At 38.5% G+C, this 23,932-nt stretch overlaps 1 protein-coding gene across 1 annotated transcript in view; it reads left to right on the plus strand.

The window, feature by feature from the left end:
• LOC126277871 (ATP-binding cassette subfamily G member 4-like) overlaps positions 1 to 23,932 on the plus strand; it is a 366,743-nt gene that overhangs the window by 326,093 nt on the left and 16,718 nt on the right. Inside the window, exons 7-12 of the mRNA XM_049977397.1 lie at positions 4,137 to 4,251; positions 4,759 to 4,863; positions 5,055 to 5,197; positions 10,137 to 10,305; positions 17,103 to 17,203; positions 17,285 to 17,440. Of these exons, the coding sequence (XP_049833354.1) occupies positions 4,137 to 4,251; positions 4,759 to 4,863; positions 5,055 to 5,197; positions 10,137 to 10,305; positions 17,103 to 17,203; positions 17,285 to 17,440 (789 nt within the window). The remainder of the gene's footprint in view (positions 1 to 4,136; positions 4,252 to 4,758; positions 4,864 to 5,054; positions 5,198 to 10,136; positions 10,306 to 17,102; positions 17,204 to 17,284; positions 17,441 to 23,932) is intronic.

Raw genomic sequence — 23,932 nt, forward strand, 5'->3', positions numbered from 1 at the left:
AACTTGTTTTTATTCAGTTGCATTTGCATTTCAGAGACCAGATAAAAGCTTATTATATTAGTATAATCCCATCTATATTTGATGTAGAGGTAGCAGCAGCACCAGCAGCACCAGCAGTAGTAGTAGTAGTAGTAGTAGTTTATTCATCCAGCAACAATGTATGGATTTCATCAAAAAACATAGTATAACAAAAATAAGATAAGGTGTGCAGTTTCTTACATAATACAATGGTTCATAGTACACATCACAATACTTTTGGGCAATACAACTTCGATTATTGTAATAATATAAAAGTATTAGAAAGATTATTTACATGAGATACATTACAAGTAAATAATTCACTTGACACTTTTGTTTGGGGCCTTTTACTTGAAATTCATTACAAGTAAATATTTGATTTAACACTTTTGTTCAGAAAAATTAACATTGAGGCTGTGGTGAGCATTTGATTTATGGTACTATTAACATATAGTAAATGAATGTAGTTACCTGCTACAAGGTTACTGCAGATATTCATTTACACTATAATAGCAGTTGGTCACTACGAATTTAAATGTTGCTTCCCTCAATGTAGATAATGTTTTTATTTCTTTTAGCTGAGTTGAGAGTTTGTTGTACAAAATAGTACCCTGGATGTTGGTTTGTTTTTGTGTTAAGGCCTTGTTTACTCTTTTTATGTGGATGTCATTGTACGTTCTTGTATTGTACAAGTGAGCATCTGAGTTGGTTTTGTAATTATCAATGTGCATTTTTATATTAACAACACTTTTTTATATAGTGGCATGGTAAGGGTAGAATATTTAGCTGTTGAAATAACTGTTTGGAAGATATAAGCCTTTTACTGTTTGAAATTATTCTAACAGCTCAGTTTTGTAAGGTGAAGATGATTTTCATGTTTGCCTTATTATGACCCTAGAGGTCTGGTTAGGCCATAAGTGATAGCAGAATGGATGTATACAAAGGAGACAGTTCTGCTACACTCCCTACTACACACAGAACCAATTATGTGCAATACAAAACAAACAGAGCTTAACTTGTTAGTGAGGTAGAGAATGTGGGCTTTCAAGTCTAAATTTTCATCAATTTGCACACCTAAGAATTTTCTGGCAGCTACCCTTCCAATTTGTTTAGTTTGAATTTTTAGGCTCACATCATGATTAGATTTTTTTCCTGTAATGTGTACATATTTAGTTTTTGAAATATTTAAGGCTAGCATGTTCTGTTCAAACCAGTTTTGTATGTATTCCAAAACCCTGGTTGCAGATGTTGGCAATGCCCTATTTATGTCTGTTGCAACAATATTTGTCTCATCAGCAAACAAAGTTGTGTGTACCACTGATTGGGATCCTGATATCTATAATATATGTGAGAAATAAGAGAGGTCCTAGAACACTGTCCTGGGGCACTCTGATTGGTACAGTCTGCATGTCAAATCTGTACACAATGCTTTGGTTTTTGTTGTCTGCTGAGGTAATTTCTGCTACCTGCATTCTATTGTGGAGATATGATTGAAACCATTTTAATGCCACTCCTGATATACCTATAGCTTCTAGTTTGTCTAGCAAGATATCGTGATCAACAGTATCAAATGCCTTTGATAAGTCCAAGTTGATTCCTATTGTACTCTTATTTCTGTCAAGTCCTATTACAATGTTTTCAATGAATTGGGTAATTGCAGTTTCTGTATTCACGCCTTTGCAAAAACCACGTTGCTTTAAAGACAAGATATTGAATTTTTCAGGGTAATTTGTAATTATGTTTTTCATGACAGTCTTTACTATTTTTGAAAATACAGATAAAAAAGTTACCGGTCAATAGTTTCCTACTTAATATATATTACCCTTTTTATACAATGGTATTATTTTTGAAATTTTTAATCTTTGTGGGAATGCCCCTTCTGTTAATGATATGTTTATGATATGTGAGAGTGGTTCTGCTCTGACACTAGCACATTTAATTATGACTGTACCTGGTACCTCATCAGTTCCAGAGGACATTTTAATCTTCATTCTTTTTATTATCTTAAGAATAACCAATTTATTTGTGGGACACAGCAATATTGAATTATCACTTTGATCGCATTGAACTGTGGTACTACTATTACTGGCAAAATTTTTCTCAGATTGACTGGAGTGTTTATGAAATAGCCATTTTTGTAATTTGCTTGAGTACCATTTCTCAGTAGCATGCCACTATCATCTTTTAAAACAATGTGATCTTGCTTTTTAACACTTTTGTTTGTTTCCTTTTTTACTATATTCCATATTGCTTTGGACTTGTTTGCTGTCTCTATGATTACTTTGTCATTGTGTATTTAATTACTTTCTTATAAATTTCCTTATATGTATTAACATATTCTGCAAAGTGATCATCTTGTTTGTCTTTTCTCAGTTGACTGAGAAATTGTAGCTTTTGACTGGATACTCTGATAGCAGGTGTTATCCACTGGCTGCTGTTTCTTGGCATGACATTAATTCTTGTCATTTCTTTGGAAAACACATCTCAAATATGAACTTGGAAGTATTAGAAAATACACTGAGTGATTCATCAGTTTATAATTTCGAGTACACATCTTCCCATGTTTTGTTTGCTAATGACTGGATAAAAATATTAATTTTTTGGAGCTTTGCAAAGTTTGTGCTTCATTCACCACTGTCCCTTTTGGCTTGAACCATTTCATAATTTGAGGCTGTTTTATGATTTGATTGTTCGTTTCGGTTGTACTGAGTTTAAACCACTTCATAATTTGCAACTGATTGGAGACTATACTGTTTGCTGCTCACCAAAAACGGTTTGTAATTTGTCTTAGATTGCTACTTGTCCTGGTTTCAGTAAATATTTTATCAGAAGGAACCTCTTTTTTCCTGACTGCATTTAAATGAAGGCAGTGAGCTGTATAGAACCTTCATCCTAAAATGTTTGTGTCCATAACATCAACATTCTGGAAATGAGTACATAGTTCTGCGAAACTCTTGCTAGTGACACAAATTTTATGATTTACACATGACCAACTCAGTAAGTCATGACGCTGTGGGACATTCACAAAGAGAACATTTGTATGAGTTAAATTATTTAGACAATTTCTCAGTTCTGTGATAGCCTTGTATGATAAATTTCTATAAACTTCCAAAACTCCTCCGAGCAAAACAACAAAATCATCCGTAGTCAAGCTAGTTACTTCATTAAATTTCGTTAGGTTTGTTAGTTCTTGTAATGGGGCCCCAGGCTTCAAGAACCCAGATGCCTTGAAGTTGTATTTTCCATTAACACTGAGGAATTTCCCAGGCATTACTATCTCCTAAAACACAAATCTTCTCATGTTGTCCAATTTTCCCACTTGGGGGATCAGTTAGCAATGGTCTGTTTACTTTATGCGATTCATTTATAAACTTTTTGGCTCTGACTGGCATGTACAAAGAATCTTTAGCAGTGTACACAATAACGTTTTTATGCACTTCTGATCAACTGTTTTTAAACACTAAAGTTTCACTGTTTATACACATGGAATTTTCAATTAGCAACAGCCTGTTTACTTTCTGTGAGTCATTTCAAACTTTTCAACTCCAACTGATGTGTTCAATGAATCTTCAGCAGTGTACTCTGTCTCCATATTCCTTTCTAATCAATCTATCATTAGAAACATGTATTCTAGAAAAAAATATTCTATAAATTTGTAAGCAGAAATAATGTGACTGGACATAAAATGAAATTAAGCTTTAAACTGAAAACTTAGTAGATTTTTCACTATTCTTTGCTTTGAGAAGACAAAACTAACAGGCAGCTGGAACTCCATAATACAGAAATTTAGATAACTTTTACCAATATGGTAAACAGTGTTTGTTTATGTTAAATTTTCCTGAATTTTGTAGAATTAATTTTAAGATTGGATAATGAACATCTCACTTAACTTTGTAGAGTCCTGTGTTATTTTAATCAGTTAGATGAATTTGTTGTACTTGTGCTGTCACATTTCTCTAACTTTGTGTTTGCTAAATGTAAAGAAATTGACTGTTCAGTTAACTTAGGTCAAAAATTACATGAGTGCTTATGTCTGGCTTACATTAGTTTCATAAATGTAATTTAAAATTATTTAACTTCTGTTTGTAATCTCTTAATGCATTTTCTATTACTGACAGTTGTATGTTATGACTACTGGGCGATGTGCATACCAAGGGGCAACAAACAGACTACTTCCATTCCTTGATGCTGTTGGCTTTGAGTGTCCAGTGCATTATAATCCTGCAGATTATGGTAAGATTGTTGGAACAAAACTGAACAGATTCAACTTTGAGTAGACCACTATCAATTTATAACTTTATGTAACTTATTACATTATTTTCAAATGAGTGTGAGATTGACTTAGTAATGCAGTTTTTGAAATGTTATTTTTATTCACATTATTGTAAACAGGATGCGAGATGCAAAGTTATTTCATGAAGTGCGTTAATCAAATATTCAGAATTCTACTTTGAAAAGATTTATATGATTCTTTTATTCTACTGACAACACCAGAATCAAAACTGTGTGCTGGACTGAGACTAGAACTCAGGTATTCTACCTTTTGCACGGAAGTACACTTGCCCACAGAAGGTAAAGGTCCCAAATTTGAGTTCCAGTCTGGCACACAGTTTTAATGTGCCAAGAATTTAATATCAATGACTCTCTGCTGCAGAGTGAAAATTTCATTCTGGAATTTAGAATCTTCAGAAACAGCCCTAATTTATTGAAGTACTATAACTCAGCTTTTGTTGTTTGCAGTTATTGAAATTCTACATGACAGCTCCAAAGAGACCATTGATCAACTAGTCAACAGAGTGAAAAATGGAAAATGTTTGATTACTGACCCAGAAGCAAAATCATCATGTAAGTGGTAACTTTAATCAATGATTTGTTCAATGTTGTGCCTTATTTAAAATATGTTTATTAGCCATGTTTCATAAAACTGAGGTAATAGCTACAGACATCTTGCTGTGAGATTTTAGAAGTACAGTTTAACAGTCATTAGGCAAATTCGTCAAACCACAAATGCTGACTTTTGTTTTTCTGTTTTACAGGTTCTTTCTCCTCTCAAGAGCTGAGCCTTACTGAAAGCCAAGAAGACTGGACAGAAAAAAAACTAAGTACAAAATGCACTCCATTTTTTGTGCAGTTTTCAGTATTGTGGAAGAGAACAACAATTCAGATTATGAGAAGTAAGGTACAATAAATTTAAATTTGCTAAAACAAACACCTGTAAATTATATCTGACTTTTTCACTTTAACATCTTTGCTAGCTTATTTGTTTTTCTTCATTAAATTACATTAAGATTTCTTGAGTTGTATTTCTCAATTCAGACTACAAAATTATACACTTGACTCTCTTACCTTTCAGCACATCTGAGATCTTTATCTTGGCCACATTGGTCTATTTTACAAGAAGGGAATATTGATTCTGAAAAACAAATGTTCAAACTTTTTATGCCTGTGTGTATCACAATTTGTCTCTACAGAATTCTTCCTTATCCTGTACATAACTGAAACTTCAATTATCACCAGTATTTTCTAACATTGTAGTATGGCTTGTGTCGGCCCACCTGGTTAGCCGTGCAGTATAAATACACTGCTTTCCGGGTGTGAAGGCATTTTGGTCTCCGGCATGAATCCACCCAGCACATTAGTGTCGAGGTCCATTGTGCCAGCCAGTCTGTGTATGGCTTTTAAGGCAGTTTTCCATGTGCCTCAGCAAATGCGGGCTTGTTCCCCTTATTCCGCTGCAGTTACACTGTGTCAGTGATAGCTGCACAAACACTTGCTCCACGTATGCATACACCTTAATTACTCTACCATGCAAACAGTGGGGTTACACTCATCTGGTGCGAGACGTTCCTGGGGACCGAACTGCACAAGAACCCTTGGTTTGGTGTGGGGCAGTGATGGGGTGAGTGGACTGCTGTAGTCTGCTGTTGGGTTGCGTACCACAGTGGGCTATGGCAGGAAACAAGCCTCTCCATTGCTTCTAGGTCCCCAGTTCAATACAACACAATACAATGGCTTGTGTCAAACTGCCCTCCCTTAATTACCAGTACTATTAAAGCATTTCAAGCATATGACAAATTCCTGAAGATCTAGAATGACTTCCATAAATTGCAAAGTTCATTTCATTAGTTGCATAAATATCAGTCAGTGAAAGTGCACCTTTAGTAAGCATGATACTATTGTGGCACTTATTAATTCCAACAAGTAGAGCTCAGTGACAAAAGAATTAACATGTATACTCATCTTTGGTCAAAATCAGCAGTAAAAAATTAATGTACGACATGGTGCACAAAATGTGTTACCATTTTGTTTTTGAATATAAACTTTATTGTCAATACAATCTGAAAGGAACATATACTACAATGAAGAGCCGTCCATGGAAATTTATAATATCTCAGCACATGCTCACCCATAGTGTTGTGATTCATGAAGCACTTGTGGGTTATCAGAGGCCCAAAAGTGTACATTTTTGTCTGTTAGCCACCATTTCATTTCCTAGCGTCCTTCAAATGAACACTAAAGTTAGTGATTACACTACTGTACATGCCACCATTATTTCACTGCAAGTTTAAAGAATAGGTCTTCTGAGCTCCATTAAATCATGTGGATGTTTTGGGAAAATTTTTTCTTTTAGGTACCCTCAAAGAAAAAAGTCACATGGATTGAGGTCTGAACTATTGGGGGACCAATTTTGTTCATCATTGAAGCGACCTGAAAACCTGAGTGAAATGATCCGCATGCCGAAATGCTCATGTAGAAACTCCATCACAGTGTTTGCAGTATGTGGCCTTGCTCCATCTTGCATGAATCACTGCATGTTGAAGGCAAGGCAGTAGGAAGAAGATGTGGAATGAAGCTATTGTGAAGCATGCTGAAATAACGCTCACTGTTCACAGTTTCTTCAAAGAAAAAGGGTCCAATAAGTCCGTGACTGAAAATTGCTGCCCACGCTGTAATCCTCAGAGCATATTGTTCTGATTCATGAAGCACTTGCGGGTTTTCAGTGGCCCAAAAGCATACATTTTGTTTGTTAACCATACCGTCTAAATGAAAATGCGCCTTGTCTGAAAACCAAATGTTGTTGAGAGTTTCTTCCCTATCCTCTGCCCACTGAGCAAACAGTAGTCTCTGCTGCTTGTGTTCTTCAGTGAGCTTCTGTGCACAGGTCATCTTGTATGTGTACATATGGAGGTCACTTTTAAGAATGGGTTGAACAGTGTCTGGATATTACCAGTTGCACTGCTGCCTTTCTACACGATTTCCCAGGACTTCTCTGTACAGCGACTCTTACCGCTTCAATATTCTCCAGTGAACGAACAGACTTAGGCCCTGTCTATTTATAATTCCTCTTCTTAAACTAGCACATTCACAAACAAAAATGTTTTGTATTACAGTAATTATTTGATTAAGACATTAAGTATAGAAATAATATATATTTTTGCACAGAAAAATTAGGACAATCTAAGAGTGACATTAAGAATTTATAAATGATACTGTTTTTAGTTCCAAAGCTCCTAGAATCTGACAAATTTCAAAATCAATAATTTTTGAGTGAATAAGCTGTTTGACTGAATAATCTGATTTACTTAAAAAAAGATAATGGTATTTTGAAATTGGGCATGTGGCAGTTTATTTTAATAATTTTTAACTTTGTAGAAAATTATATGATATGACTTATTTGCTTTAAAACATTTTGAGAATTTTCGTTTAATAAAATGTTGTATTCCGTAAGATGGAAACTGAGTAATTAGCAATTAATTTCTATGTGAAACTGATTAAATTAAATTTTTCCCACAGTTAAAAAACAGAATAGTCCCAATTAAATATTTAACAGAATGTATAAAAGAAAGTTCAGGTACTGAGTGTGTAACTGTTACTTGTTTCTCTTTTAATTTTTTCCCCACCCCACTCTCACCCAGCTACACCTGCTCACCTTCCAGAAATTCCTTACCTCTAACTTTGCTTTGTCATCCTTCCCCAGGTCCCTTCCTAAGAGGGCAACCCTTTCAGCATAAGAAAGGATAGCCATACACAACCTTAAAACAGATCCCAACCTAATCATTTTCCAGGTAGACAAAGGATACACCACTGTCATGATGAATCCCTGTGACTACCTGATAGAATGCTTGTGGCAAATATCTGAGTCCTTGACCAACAAACTCTACCACACTGATCCCATCGAGAAGACTGACATAACATTCAGTCCCCACTAAAATCGTTAGGCCCATCCCAGAACCACCCCCTTAAGTCCATATCCCTTCTTTCCCCAACGACACCCCCCACACACACCTTTTAAACCTCCTCAAGATCTGTAAACCCAACAATCCTGAGCAACCCATTTTAACTAGTCACTCAGTTTCAACTGAAAGAAATTCAACTCCTCTTGACCAACACCTCCACTGACCTGCCCTAAACCTAGCCTCTCACATCACAGATACTAACCACTTTCTTCACGGGCTATCTACTTGCACCACTTCTTTAACTCCTGATCCCTACTTGTTACTGTTGATGCTACCTCCCTATGCACTCAACATCCCGCATACTGATGGACTTGCCACTATCAAACATTGCCTCCCAAAACATCCTTCAGACTCCATATCCACAACTTTGTTCCTGCTCCACCCCACCTACTAATCCTGACACCCAACTACTTCTCATTTGAGGGGAAGGTATGTAAACAAATCTGCAGGACAGTCATTAACACCCACAGGGCACCTTTTTATGGGCCATCTAGAGGAAAGCTTCCTAGCTTCCCAAAATCCGAAACCTCTTTTCTAATTCTCTTTCAACCCAACATGCTACCTGCCTGGATGTTGACCTTCGTCTCTGTCCATATCATACACACTAACTGCCAACACTACCTGCATTTCAGTAGCTGTCACCCCTTCCACTCCAAAACATGCCTCCTATACAGCTTGGCCACATGTGGATGGTTTACCTGCAGTAATGAGACTCCCTTGCTCAATATACTGAAGATATCATGAGACCATTCACAGATACCTAGTCCTCCCACTCATTTCCCTGCCATATCCTCATGGTCCCCTACTCCTCCAATTACCCCTAAGAATTAGCTGCAAATGTGCACCCTCATCATCACCCATTGTCACCCTGGTCTGGAAGAACCATTTTCTTCACCAGGGCTTTGATTATGTATCATCTTGTCTTGAAATGAGGGTCACCCTACCCAGAACCATTCCCACATCTCTTGGAGTGGACATCTGCTGCCCACAAGCCACACAATGTCCTAGTCCATCCCTATGCCACTCCTAAATCCAACTCTTGCCACAGGGATCAAATTTCTGTGGAAGATCCAGGTGCTAGCCCGGCCCAATCCAAACACCCAGCTCTTCCTACTCATGTCCTGTCACAAGCTCACAGATTTATCCTACCCCTACAGAGGCAGGCCACCTGTGGAAGCAGACGTATCATATACCAATTCTGCTGCAATCCCTGTACAGTTTTTTGCACTGGTATTACAACCAATAAGCTCTTCACCAGAATGAATAGTCAGTGCCAAACTGTGGCCAAGAATAAAATTGATAACCCGATGGCACAACATGTAGCTGGGCTCAATATGATCAATTTTAATGCCTGCTTCACATCTCACATCATCTAGATTCTTCACCATCCTTATCCTTATCCTTATCCTTATCCTTGCAACACATCCTTTACTTCTGTAACTCTCCTGGCCTCAGTCTGCATTAACCCAATATCCCCACATCCGCCAACCAACCACTGAACTGTTTCCTCTTCCTCTGTTTTATCAGCCTCTCCCAATTCATGTCTCCATGTGACCGTAAACATGCACTACTTTCCCCGGCCTTCATAACACATGCTCACCCCTCTCTTCTCCATTTCTAGCCAATCAATTACCTACACACAACATATCGCCCTGCCTCTCTCACCCTCTATCTACCACACCTAGCACAACCACACACCCCATCCTAGCCCACATGCTGAACTGCAATCCCAGCACTGGACAGGACACCAGCAGTACATGGCAATTGTGTGTGTGTGTGTGTGTGTGTGTTTGTGTGTGTGTGTCCTCTTTACATTCTACCAGAACTTGTCACATTTTTGGTCAATGTGCACTCAGGCACTATTTTAAATTATGTCAACAGGTTACGCTGCTATTTCTCTTGGCTGCATACGTTTCAGGAGGACTGGCAACAGGTCTTGCATTCTTTCAGATTGGTAACAATGGAGAGAAACCCTTGGCACATTTCAATTTTATGACCACCACACTAGTTACTGCAAGCTATGGCCAGATTCTTGCACCGACTATGATGTGTTAGTAAGCATGAACAAAATACTATACTTACTTTAAAAGAATTGCTGTTGACAGATTTATTGAAGTGAAACTATAGTAACTGTGATGACCTGTGACAATGAAATTAAGACAGGAATTACAAAACTGCAAGTATTGACAGTGCATTACACAACTTACAGGTGATACAAAGTATAAGCATCAGGTCAGAAAACAAAGCTGGAAGGCACCTATTTTTCTTATTAATCCCTTCGTAATTTAAAGGACATTTTTCATACCTGTGGAGCAATTGCTAGAGCTCACCATTTGACACCTGGTTGAGAGTGATGATTCTTGAAATAAGTATTATGTATTAGTATGCACAAACAAAATACCATACTTTGTGTAAATTTAAAGTAATAATAAACTGAGGATGATTTTGTTTGATACAACCACAAAGAGTCTGACTAGTCATCAGTATTTAAACAAGATAGGAAGCAAAGAATGTACAGAATAACACCCATAGCAGTTGATTTGGAAATTGGTAATGTATCAAAGCAACACTACAAGAAAATAGTACAAAAATACACTCCTGGAAATGGAAAAAAGAACACATTGACACCGGTGTATCAGACCCACCATACTTGCTCCGGACACTGCGAGAGGGCTGTACAAGCAATGATCACATGCACGGCACAGCGGACACACCAGGAACCGCAGTGTTGGCCATCGAATGGCGCTAGCTGCGCAGCATTTGTGCATCGCCGCCGTCAGTGTCAGCCAGTTTGCCGTGGCATACGGAGCTCCATCGCAGTCTTTAACACTGGTAGCATGCCGCGACAGCATGGACGTGAACCGTATGTGCAGTTGACGGACTTTGAGTGAGGGCGTATAGTGGGCATGCGGGAGGCCGGGTGGACGTACCGCCGAATTGCTCAACACGTGGGGCGTGAGGTCTCCACAGTACATCGATGTTGTCGCCAGTGGTCGGTGGAAGGTGCACTTGCCCGTCGACCTGGGACTGGACCGCAGCGACGCACGGATGCACGCCAAGACCGTAGGATCCTACGCAGTGCCGTAGGGGACCGCACCTCCACTTCCTAGCAAATTAGGGACACTGTTGCTCCTGGGGTATCGGCGAGGACCATTCGCAACCATCTCCATGAAGCTGGGCTACGGTCCCGCACACCGTTAGGCCGTCTTCCGCTCACGCCCCAACATCGTGCAGCCCGCCTCCAGTGGTGTCACGACAGGCGTGAATGGAGGGACGAATGGAGATGTGTCATCTTCAGCGATGAGAGTCGCTTGTGCCTTGGTGCCAATGATGGTCGTATGCGTGTTTGGCGCCGTGCAGGTGAGCGCCACAATCAGGACTGCATATGACCGAGGCACACAGGGCCAACACCCAGCATCATGGTGTGGGGAGCGATCTCCTACACTGGCTGTACACCTCTGGTGATCGTCGAGGGTACACTGAATAGTGCACGGTACATCCAAACTGTCATCGAACCCATCATTCTACCATTCCTAGACTGGCAAGGGAACTTGCTGTTCCAACAGGACAATGCACGTCCGCATGTATCCCGTGCCACCCAACGTGCTCTAGAAGGTGTAAGTCAACTATCCTGGCCAGCAAGATCTCCGGATCTGTCCCCCATTGAGCATGTTTGGGACTGGATGAAGCGTCGTCTCATGCAGTCTGCACGTCCAGCATGAATGCTGGTCCAACTGAGGCGCCAGGTGGAAATGGCATGGCAAGCCGTTCCACAGGACTACATCCAGCATCTCTACGATCGTCTCCATGGGAGAATAGCAGCCTGCATTGCTGCGACAGGTGGATATACACTGTACTAGTGCCGACATTGTGCATGCTCTGTTGCCTGTGTCTATGTGCCTGTGGTTCTGTCAGTGTGATCATGTGATGTATCTGACCCCAGGAATGTGTCAATAAAGTTTCCCCTTCCTGGGACAATGAATTCACGGTGTTCTTATTTCAATTTCCAGGAGTGTAGATTAAGTTTTTGGTTGGAGAAAAGTAGAAAATGTTGTATGAAATGGAGACAAACAGTTATCAAAAAATATCTGGCTTAAATACACTAGACACACAATTTCCACATACAGAGGTTAGAGGAGTTAGGTACCTCTTTAATTTTGGGCAGATGACAGAGCTACATGTAAATAATGCTAGAATATTGACAACCATCCAAAAATGAATAGCAAGACAGTCTCAACTGTTCAAAAGAAGTTACATATAATTCAGTCCACCTCCATAATTGTGTGAGCAGTGTGGCAGAATGCAAAGTGAGGCATCCAGGTATGATGTACATTTGGATCAGAGATTTCCTCTCCTTGGGAACTAGGTGTTGTGTTGTTTCCATCATCAGTTCATCCTCATTGACATGCAAGTAGCCAAAGTGGCATCAACTAAAAAGACTTGCTCCAGGCAACTGATCTACCCTAAAGCAGGCTCTAGCCACACAACATTTTCTTTCACTAATAATTCAAACTTTGGTTCCGGCAGAATGGACTAATAACATTTTGGATATGTGTTGCAATAGTCATTGTTCCCTCAATAGACCGAAGTACGTATTGTATTCTATTCTGTCATCTTCAGAAGTCAAATAGGCTCAAATCGTTAATAAGCCAATGTAAAAAATAAGAATTGGATGGTTGTATCCTACAAAGGATTGGTAAAAGATTGAACAGCAGAAGTAAAACAGGTCTGGTAAAACAGGGTCAGTCAAACAGAGTCACATCTCTAAAAATATATGATATGTGCAATGAGTGGCAAATAAATTTCACATCATACATAGTACCTGTGAGAAAAGTTAATCACCAAACTGATGACATGAAGGGCATTGAACACACTTATCTACAATGTGTGCATGCTAATGTACATACAACTTGTAATATATCCTGTGACAGCTGGAGTGCAAGTATGCACTAAAACTTATAGAAAACATTCAAAATGTTTAGAAAAAGATGGTAAACCATTGACAAAGTGCTATTCAAACAGCATGTGACCGCTACATATTAAAAATAAGTAGTAGTTTGTGGTTATATCACATACATGGTTATGTCACATGCTGACTTCTTAAGCACCTACCAAGGCTTATTAGTTCCCACTCACAAAGTTTTACATTGCATCGAGATACACTACAGGCACACTCCCACACAGTCAACTTGGAAACAAGCACTGTGGCCACTCACATGCCTTCAACCCAGTGGTATCCACTTACTGCTATTGAAGCCATGCGGCAGCACACTTACTTATGTTTCTTGCCAAAGCATGTCCAGCAGTCAGCCTCATCTCCATGATACTGAACAGTTGAACATATTGTGCTGCTCCGGTGACCCACGGTACCAATGTAAAATGATAATAAAATTTCAACAGTTTACCTTCCTTTGTTTATCCCTTTGCATAATAATGAGGTTATTTTTATATGTCTATTTGCTTAACACTTGGTCAATGGCTACTGTCTTCTAGTAAACATTTTATATTTTTTTTGTTAGGTTTAATGCATACTTGTGTTTCAGCTGTTGCAGAAAATATTACAGGCTGTATGTATGCTAGCATCCCCACTTAGTCTATAAGCATGTTCCAAGCCCTTTGTGTCAGCAGTTTAGTGGTTGACTTTTCCTGCATATACTTTGTATGATATGAAAATTAACAGTTAATTGTTCGCCACTCGCTAAACATGTCGTATAGTTTTAGAGATGTCGCTCTGTTTTATTGACTCTGTAGCAGAGGTACATTGTGGCTCATGATCTTAACTACTTTACATCTGTTTTAAGAAACCTGCTTTACTTCTGCTGTTCATTCTTGGTATATTTGTTTTTAACATAATTTCTTTGTATGTGTGAAATATTCTGCAGCTGCTGAACTACAGCTGTGAACAAAATCATTCTAGAATTGGTTGCACTAGTGTTTTGTATGCAGTTTCTCTTACAGATGCAGTGCACCTCACCAAAACCCTTCCAGCAAACTTAAGTTTTTCATTTACTTCCATAATACTGGTTTTATGTGATTGTGCCATTTAATATCACTCCTTTGTATTAGTTATAGAACTTATTTAGAGTGATGTGTGCAGGCTGTTATTGTAATTGGATACTACCGGATTCTTTCTCTATAGTACATGCATTATCTTACATTTATCCACATTTAAAGAGCACTGTCATTTCATTACAGAAAGCGAAAAGTTTTTACAGGATGGGTCGTGTAAGTGTTTTGCTAGCAATCTCCTTTCTAGACTGACTGAATTTTCCCAGCATCCTATCAATGACCCAAAGTATGCCACCAACTGTACCTATTATTGAGCAGATGTTACCTTCACATCACTTCACATCTCCTCAAACTGGCACAGCCAGACATTACATCATCTTACTGGAACCAGTTGTGACTCACTGATACTGGATTCATAGGATCTAAGCTTTTTTCTTTAAAGTAAGTTGCCAGCCTTTATACCTCTTTCAAATCCTGTCACAATATGATTGTTTATTTCTACACCTTTTTTTTAGATAGTATGTCACTTCATAATATGAGAATGGAATACACTAAGTGGAATACAAGTAATGGATGGGGTAAAGAAACCAAGTCACCGTACTTATTGGGCATCAAGCAGTTAATAATGACATTAACAACTCTGCAGACATTGCTACACCTTTGGACAGTACTCTTTTCCCTATTGTGTTTATGCTGAAGAAATGGGGGATGGGAAGCTGTAAGGGTGTAAACTCCAGTGCTCTAGCAAGTGGAGCACTGTCACATACTACATGTCTACATGAAGAAGCACTGCATAGCACAATTAAATGGTGGGCAGCACTTTTGTTTGCCAATATTTCTTGAACATTGTCACTGTGATGGGATCTATTCACAGTATAATGTACATCTATGATTTGTCTCTGGGCCCTCTAATTACAATTTAACATTTCTTTTGTACAATTCTAATGCAGTGTACCAGTTTTGAAACTATGAAGCCTATGACAACTCATTTTGGCAGTTTTTTTTAATCAAATCCCTAAGGAGAAATTTTTCTGGTAGTTTCTTTCGTAGACTTCAAGCCCAGTTCTATGAGGTAAAAGCTGTGAAGTTTTTCAAAGTATTTTTGCAAAATTGGTACTGTAACTTATTGTACTATTCATAGTACACTGGTATGAAAAACTTAAGAACAGAAGTAAATTTCATATGATGTGTCCCTGGCAAATAATGCATTTTGATGAAACTTGGACCACACTTCAAAAAAAGTGCTTACAGTACACTATAGTATAATGTAGATAGTGTATTATAGTAAAGTACAGTGTAGTGCAGTATAGCAAGGTATATATATTATAGTACAGAGGGTACCAGAAAGAAATATGCAATTAGATTAAGAGAAATGACACTTTTATTCCAAGACAGTAATTAAAGTGAAGTTACCATGATTAATTATGGTTCCCTCAATGTCACAGAAGTGGAACATGGTCCTTACTCTAGTGTGCAATCACCATGGGCAATAACACATGCCTTGAATTGGGTATCTATGATGGACACTAGGTTGGTAAGGAGTTCTTGTTTTGGGTGTTCCATTCATCCGCCAGAATAGGTGACAACTGCTGGATATTCATTGGTGTCTGTGGACATGCTGTAATAAAATAAAGTTAATCTTAATGATGGTCCCTTATAAATTGAAAAAGGCAGGGCATGGTCCTTAATCAAGTGTACTATCATCATGGACAGTAATGACTGCTATGTAATGGGCTTCCATGCTGGCCCCAAGGTTGATAAGAGTTCTTGTGGTACGGTCTTCCATTCTTCCACAAACTGGATAGTGAAACTTCCTAACAGATTAAAACTGTGATGGACTGAGACCTGAACTTGAGGCCTTTGCCTTTCACATTCAAGTGCTCTACTGACTGAGCTTTACTTCTGTCAGTACCTCACCTCCTACCTTCCAAACTTCACAAAACCCTCCTTTGAAACTTGCACTCCTTGAAGGAAAGATATTGTGGAGACATGGCTTGACAACAGCCTGGGGGAGGTTTCCCTAAACAGATACTTAATGTTTGCACTTCGCTGGTTTTTCTGTGAGGCCAATACTTTCCTACCAGTCCACACTGTCAATTTCTGTGCTACCATAATATTTACACCATCTTACTCGCATATTCAATCATCTCCACCCCATAGTCAATAAATGTAATGGCATTGACAGCAAGCCACCAGAAGAAGGATATTGTCCAAAATACTAGCAATTTTTTCAGTCTAATTTTTGTACCCATTGACCACTCAGTGTCGTTACTATAAATATTGTCTGCTAAATCATTAATATACAACATGAACAGAAGCACCTTCACACACTTCCTATAGAAACACTTGAAGTCACTTCTAGACCTGTGAATGATCATCTGCCCAGTATAACATGCAATGTTTCTCCTAACAAGGATCCCTCCATCCAATTACGGATTTCATATGAAAAAGTATATAATACATTGCAATGTAGCTGGTACAACTTCTATTTTTCAGTATAAAATAGAAATTGACAATTTAATTATTTTAGAGTCCTTTTTAGAAGTCTTGTTTTAAAATATTTTGAGCCACAACAGTGTTGAAGTGTAATTTTGTGGCAATAAATGCATGAAATTTAGTGAGAGCTCAAGATAATAGTCTTTTTTAAAATTTATGTGTACTAGGGTTTTTTGTGCTAAATGTGTATGTATCTGTTGATTTCTGATTTTGTAGGTTGTCCTAACTTCTAACCATACTTCCCCTCACTGCTTGAAAATATATATTGAGGCTGTTTAAGATATTTTGTTTTCATTGCTGTGTTCAGTCCCTATGATGCTGATTTGAATTCTGTTGTTGCAGATCCATCTGAGGTCACCCTGGTGAAGCGTGAATGTAAAAATGGCTGGTATTCTTTGAATTCCTATGTGTTTGCAGTGACAGCTGCAAGACTGCCATTCATGGTATTAACAGTTCCTTGCTATCCTGTTGACTATAAATGTTAAATATCTGACACAGTTGTCTCATATGTACGTTCTTTACAGCATGGAGTGGCTGTTGTCTATGTCTTCTTCTCATATTTCCTTGCTGGACAACCCTTGGAACTGGACAGATTCCTGTGGTACACACTTCTGTTCTTAATTGTATCAGTTGTTTCAGAGAGTTATGGATTATTTTTTGGCAGTATATTTCGTCCTCAGGTAAGACATTTATTTCATGTTACTGGGAAATCAGTTACAACATATTTCACCAGCCATATAACAAGAAACTAAATGAAATGACAAATAAAACATATTTGAACATTCATCTGATAAATGATGAACAAATAATGAAACTATAGCCTAAAACTAAATGACATACTGTCACAGCATCTGTGTAACTGATAACACTGCCATTCTTAATATTGATTTCAGCAATTCTGCACATGTTGAGAGACAAGACTAACAACTGGCTGGTGGGAACGGGACAATTAGATAAAATGGTGATGGGGAACACAATTTACAGAAAGAGGAAAGGGCAAATGCAAAAAAAATAAAGAGGCAGAAATATCAGTCTTTATTTTGTTTTCCCAGATGGCACTGTTGTGTAAACCATGAACATTTTGCTGGACGTGTCATTATCTGTATTTATCAAATTCATTTAGCATTTCGACTCAGTTATGACTACATTAACATAGGTTATTGAAATTCATAATCCACCAAAAGTTCGTTGAATAATGTTTGGTCATGTGTGATGATCTTATTGAGTTTGTATTTATCATCAACTATGAGGTTATTTTACAAATATAGAACAGAGATTCAAAAGTTGGCACCATATCTTCTGTTTATGTGTTAAGACAGTGTTTTAGTATGTAATAGAGTTTAGGATCTTCTTAAGTATTCATTAAATCGATTCTTCTTGGCTATAGAGCTCATTTGTGTCATTTTGCTTTTTGCTTATAGTCACACACTGCTAACAGTTTTCTCAATAATTTGTGGGCCCAGAGAAAGAAAATAAGTAGTTAAAAATTTTAAAACATGTAGCCAAATAATCATACCCAGATATAAGATATCTCCACTTCATTATCAACAGAAAGTGATTATGAACAACAACACAAATGAAGAAAAATTGTGGTTCACCATTCACACATTCCAGAGAGTATATATTGCATTTCATCTGGGGGATACCTATTCCCACACACCCCTACCTGTAAAGAGTAGAGCACTGGGAATTTAGCGGTACTAGAATTTGACAACTGTGCTAGCTCTTGGGCTAACCATCTTTGGCTGCAGTGTTCTGGTGAGAGGAGTGGTCATCTGTAAGGCCAGTGTGTTTTGCCCTGGACTGATTTCATGTGTGCTACCTGTGTATTGTAGGAGTGTAATCCCCATGCCCCCCCTCCAGATGTTGCTCTCCACTTTGTCTGAAGATGGAGCCAGCATTACCCATGTTGGTTTCAATCTTTCCACTAATACTTTGCTAGCCCTCCTGTTTTGCAGAATCTCAAATGTATGTTTACTTCACAGCAAAACCTAGTAGTGTCCCGTATAAAGTAGCTGAGGAAGTATCTGTGTGGAATCAGTGCTCAGCATGATGTACAAAACATCGGTTAGTGCCTTGTGCTGGAAAAAAGGATATGAGCCATGATGTGCAGCTGGTGATTGTTGAATCTTTGCCACATGTTCCTTAATCCTCTGTGCCACAAAGGTAACTTCATTTGGTCTGGAAGTGGTGCAGAGGTAAGAAACTCCACTGGGATCCTTAACAGCTCTCTATATATTATTTCAGTCCTTGTGGTGCCAATATTGGCCTTGCAAGCTGTCTGTAACCCCAACAATACCAGAGGTAACACTTCAGTCCAACTTTCTAGATGGAATATGAGGTCTGCTTTCAGTATGCAATGCCACCTCTCCACCATACCTTTGCTGGCTGGGTGCCAGCTGGTGGTATGATAGTGCTTGAATCTGCACAGTTTAGGCAGGCTGTTGAGCAGCAAGGATTCAAACAGCCTGTCCTGGTCTGTTGTAATGTGCAGGGGACAGTCAAAGTGCATAAACCACTATGTGATGAATGTTTTTGCATCTGTCCTGGCTGAAATGTCCAGTAGAGTATGATTTCAGCCCATCTTGGGCATCTTTCCACTGACATGAGCAAGGATCTGTAGCAGTCATAAGATGGTAGGAGGCTCATAGTGCCAAGGTGGATATGTTCAAGTATCACTGACATACCTGAAAAATGCCCGACCTCAGCATGGACATGATGTCCCACATTATGACACTGACAGTGTTGCCATCATTTTTCTTAACTGATGGACACATGAAACATTCCATTATTATCTCAACAATGGTGTTTGCCTCTTGGTGCACCAGGTTTTGCACACTGTCAAACACTATCCTGTGAAATTCTGTGGTACAGGGCCATAGCACCTGTCGAGACATCACACCATGATTTGACACTGCAAAATGGTACCTTGACCTGCTGGAATCATGTAAATTGTCACTGTGTGAACTTCTACATGAGGGCAAAAGTGCTTCACACTATCATAAATTGTCAACAATTCCCCATTGTGGGCATGCTAGTTCATTAGCCATGGCAGTAGCTTCTTTAGAAAGAAACTAATGGCTACCAACAAGTGTCCACTTTCTAGTGTAGTGTGGCCCCAGCTGCAGTCTGACTGCCATCAATCACCATACCTAATAGTGCAGCTGGTGCCAAGTAGGTGAGTGACACTGTTTGCTTAAGGATCTTTTGCAAAGTGCAGAAGGAATCATCCATCACTAAAGTCCACTTCAGCAATTACTTCCCTTTAGTGCAGTTGATAGAAAGAGTGTCCATAAGGGGTGCCTGAATATCTGCTGTTGCTGCTAAATGGCAGCAATAAAAATTCAGCATGCCTAGTAGCCATCATAGTTGGTGATAATTCCTCAGACATGGCAGCTCTCTCAGCAAAGCCAACTTTTCTGGCAATGGGATGATTGCATCATGTGAAACTCTATATGTGAGAAATGTCACTTCACTTTTACTCACCAAGCATCTGTCTTCATTCAATACCAAACTACAGTCTTGTAATCTTTGCAGTACCTCAGCCACTTGTCTGATGTGTGATGGTGCATCAGCAGATTTTACAAAAATGTTGTTAAGATATGGAAAGCAAAGCAGCATCCCAGCAGCACTTCATCAGTGAACCTTTTCCGGGTCTGAGCAACATTTTTAAGTCTGAAATGCATGTGAAAGAACTTGAAAAGGCTGAAAATAATGAAACTGCTATCTTGGGAACATTACAATTAACATTACAATTAACTTATTACAGGCCTTGTGGCAATCCAGGACCAAAAACAGTTGTGCTTTCCAAAGCATATGTGAAGTCTTGAATGTGTGGAATAGGATGTTTGTGTCTGGAATGGTCTTAGCATTTAATCCTCAGTAATCCCAAGAAGGGTGTCACGTACCATCTTTCTTCTTTACCAAATATAGTGGAGATGCCCAGGCACCCTCTGCATGCCACATAATACCAGAACACAACATCTCTTCAAAAATAGTTTTAAATTCCAGTATTTTGTCTAGCACAATTCTACAGCCATGCCACACAACTGGCAGCCCTGGTGTTATATGTATATAGTGCAACGTATTGAGATATATACTGTGTTACAGGGTCAATACCTGTAGAACAATCTGTTGGTTATGTTGCTGATCCGATGTATCCTACAATCGCACAGTTGTTTAAAATCCGATGGACTTTGCTGCTGCTGAATCCACTTATAATTCAGGCCTCAGACAAATCCACTGATTATGCCAAATTTGCAGGGAAATGTGCTTCTAAAATAGGTGGGGAAATGTCTGCCACTACAGACACCCACTTGGAAACAGCAGCAAAACCAAAGTCAGTTATTAGTTTTTTGCAACCCAGCATCCTGATACTAGGATTATTGAAGGTTGACAGCTGCAGTGGCTCCGGTCTTTCATGCCTGATGCATACAAGGTCAGCAGATTGCTGACTTCTTAATCAGTGTCCACCAGAAATACTAACCCAAATCGTCCTTCAGCAATGAACAACTACAGTGATATTTATATGCATTTCTGTTGAACTGCCAACTGACTTACAAAGACAGGTAGTTCTGCAGTCTTAACAGATATGTTAATATTGCACTGTATTCTGGGGACTGCTGTTAACCAGTGTTTCATACACCTTTCGCATCACTTGGAGACATCACATTCCATGGCACTTATTCTGAACTGCTCTTGCCAGAACATTATGTCTGTGGCAGTCAGTCTGTATTCATCTCACACTTCAATGCCTGCAATTGGTGAGACATCTTTCTAATGGGATTTGCAAATCTCAATGAGATCCATCTGTACTCAGTGTTTGCTGAAATAATACCACTATGCAACAATGTGTACATTATTCTGATGCCTAACTATTATGGGCTGCTGTGGCATCAGTATCCACTGATGCAGCAGCTGCTACAAATGCCATGTCTAATATGCTGTGTGCATTATCACCTACCCACAAAAATTTCACCACTTCTTCCATAACTATGAAAAACTAATGCACAAAATGATTTACTTCCTGTTCATTAGCTGTTTTTGTCTGGCAGTCACTGATTGTGTAGCCAAATTACCATAACCACATATAAGATATCGCTATACTGTTATCAACAGGAAGCACATAGAAACAACAACACAAACAAAGAACAGTTATGTAACAATATTATGAAAAAGAAAGTTGCTACTCACCATATAGCAGAGATGCTGAGCTGCAGACCAGCACAACAAAAAGACTGTCACAGATGAGCTTTTGGCCAACAAGGTGTTTGTCAAAAGTAGACCATAGCCTGTGAAGCAGTCACTGAAATGAAGGATGATGTGTTGGACAGCATGCTCAGCAACAGGGTGGTCCACTTGTTTCTTAGCCACAGTTTCTGGATGGCCATCCATGTGGACAGACAGCTTGTTGGTTGTCATGTCCATATGAAATGTAGCACAGTGGTCGCAGCTTAGGTTGTAGATCAAATGACTGCTTTCACAGGTTGCTCTGCCTTTGATGGGATAGGTGATGTTAGTGACCAGACTGGAGTAGGTGGTGGTAGGAGGATGTATGGAATAGAATAGAATAAAATAGAATATTTTTATTAGCCTTTCAGTATTTTTAATACAATTGGCTTCGTCAAAGTTTACAGAGGGTTTTACTTTCAGTATGATATTCAAATAGTTACAGAAAGGGGAGAAAAGGAACTAAAGACCTTTTCTTCAGCATTATGTAAAACAATGTTTTATACAGTAATTAAATACACACATAAGAAAAGAATCACAGTAAATAACTAGCTTATATAATATCAAAATATTTTCTTCATAACTTAGGTAAAACATATATTTTGATGATTAGTTTCTAAGAATTCTTCAGTTCAATAGAATTTTTTTTTTTTTTTTAGCCAGATTTGCAATGTATTCTTATCTTTATTTAGTGATACTGTACGAGCTGGGCATGGTAACTTATTGAAAAATTTTATGCTTAAATACTTATAGTTATTATGGATTACAGCAAGTCTTGTGGAAGGCAAGTCCAGCAGGTGACTGTTTCTTGTACTGTGTGCATGCACATCACACCTCATGTTCAATTTTTTCAGATTTTCTCTGGCACATATTAGACAGTTGTATATGTACATGCTTGGCACTGTCATTACGCCAAGAGATTTAAAATAATTTCTGCAGGACTCTCTGGGTGCTAACCCCTCCATGCACCTGATAGCTTTCTTCTGCCATCTGAAAATACATTCAGCCCCTGGGGAGTTACCCCAAAGCAATATTCCATATTGCAGTTGGGAATGAAAATAAGCATAGTACGAGTGGAGTAGCAATTGCTTGCTCACACTGTTTCTTAGTTTATTCAATAAGAAAAGTACTCTTGCTAGTTTACTACATATATAATTGGTGTGTCCTTCCCATAAGAGCTTTTGGTCTATGATTAGCCCAAGTAATTTCACTGTTTTGTTTTCATTTTTAGTTACTATGAGATTAAATATTATTTCTTCTGTTTTTGTTTGATTTATACACAGCTTGTTAGCCTGACACCAGTAATTAGCCATTTGCATCATTTCTCTATTTTTGTCCAGTACACTCTGTAAGTTCTCTCCTGTACTTATTAATGTCATATCGTCAGCATATAGTATGTTCTTACATGGTATGTATTTTGAGAAGTCATTGACATAGACAATGAACAGAAAAGGTCCAAGAACAGAGCCTTGGGGTATTCCTCTTTCTATAGGGAGTATTTCTGACCTCTGCCTATTTGCATATACAAGTTGTAACCTATTGCTCAGATAAGATCTGAATAGTCAGAGTGTGTTATTTTTAATGCAATAGTATTTTAATTTTTTGATGAGTATGTCATGTGACACGGAGTCAAAAGCTTTACTTAGGTCAATAAGTGTTCCAGACATCGATACCCTTTTTTCATACCCTTCATAAACATTGCTTACCAAAGCTTCTACTGCTTTTACAGTTGATGGGTGTGACCTGAAGCCAAACTGTTGTTCATTTAAAATATTGTTGGTTTCAAAATACCTGTATATCTGCTTATGCACACAATTTTCTACTAACTTAGATATGTTTGGTAGTATTGAAATGGGTCTGTAGTTATTTGGGAGGTTTCTTTCACCTTTTTTTATACACAGGAGTGTTAATCATATGAATTACATTTTTTCTCTTTGCCCTTA

Source organism: Schistocerca gregaria, chromosome 6 (genome assembly GCF_023897955.1).
Source record: "Schistocerca gregaria isolate iqSchGreg1 chromosome 6, iqSchGreg1.2, whole genome shotgun sequence".
NCBI lineage: Eukaryota > Metazoa > Arthropoda > Insecta > Orthoptera > Acrididae > Schistocerca > Schistocerca gregaria.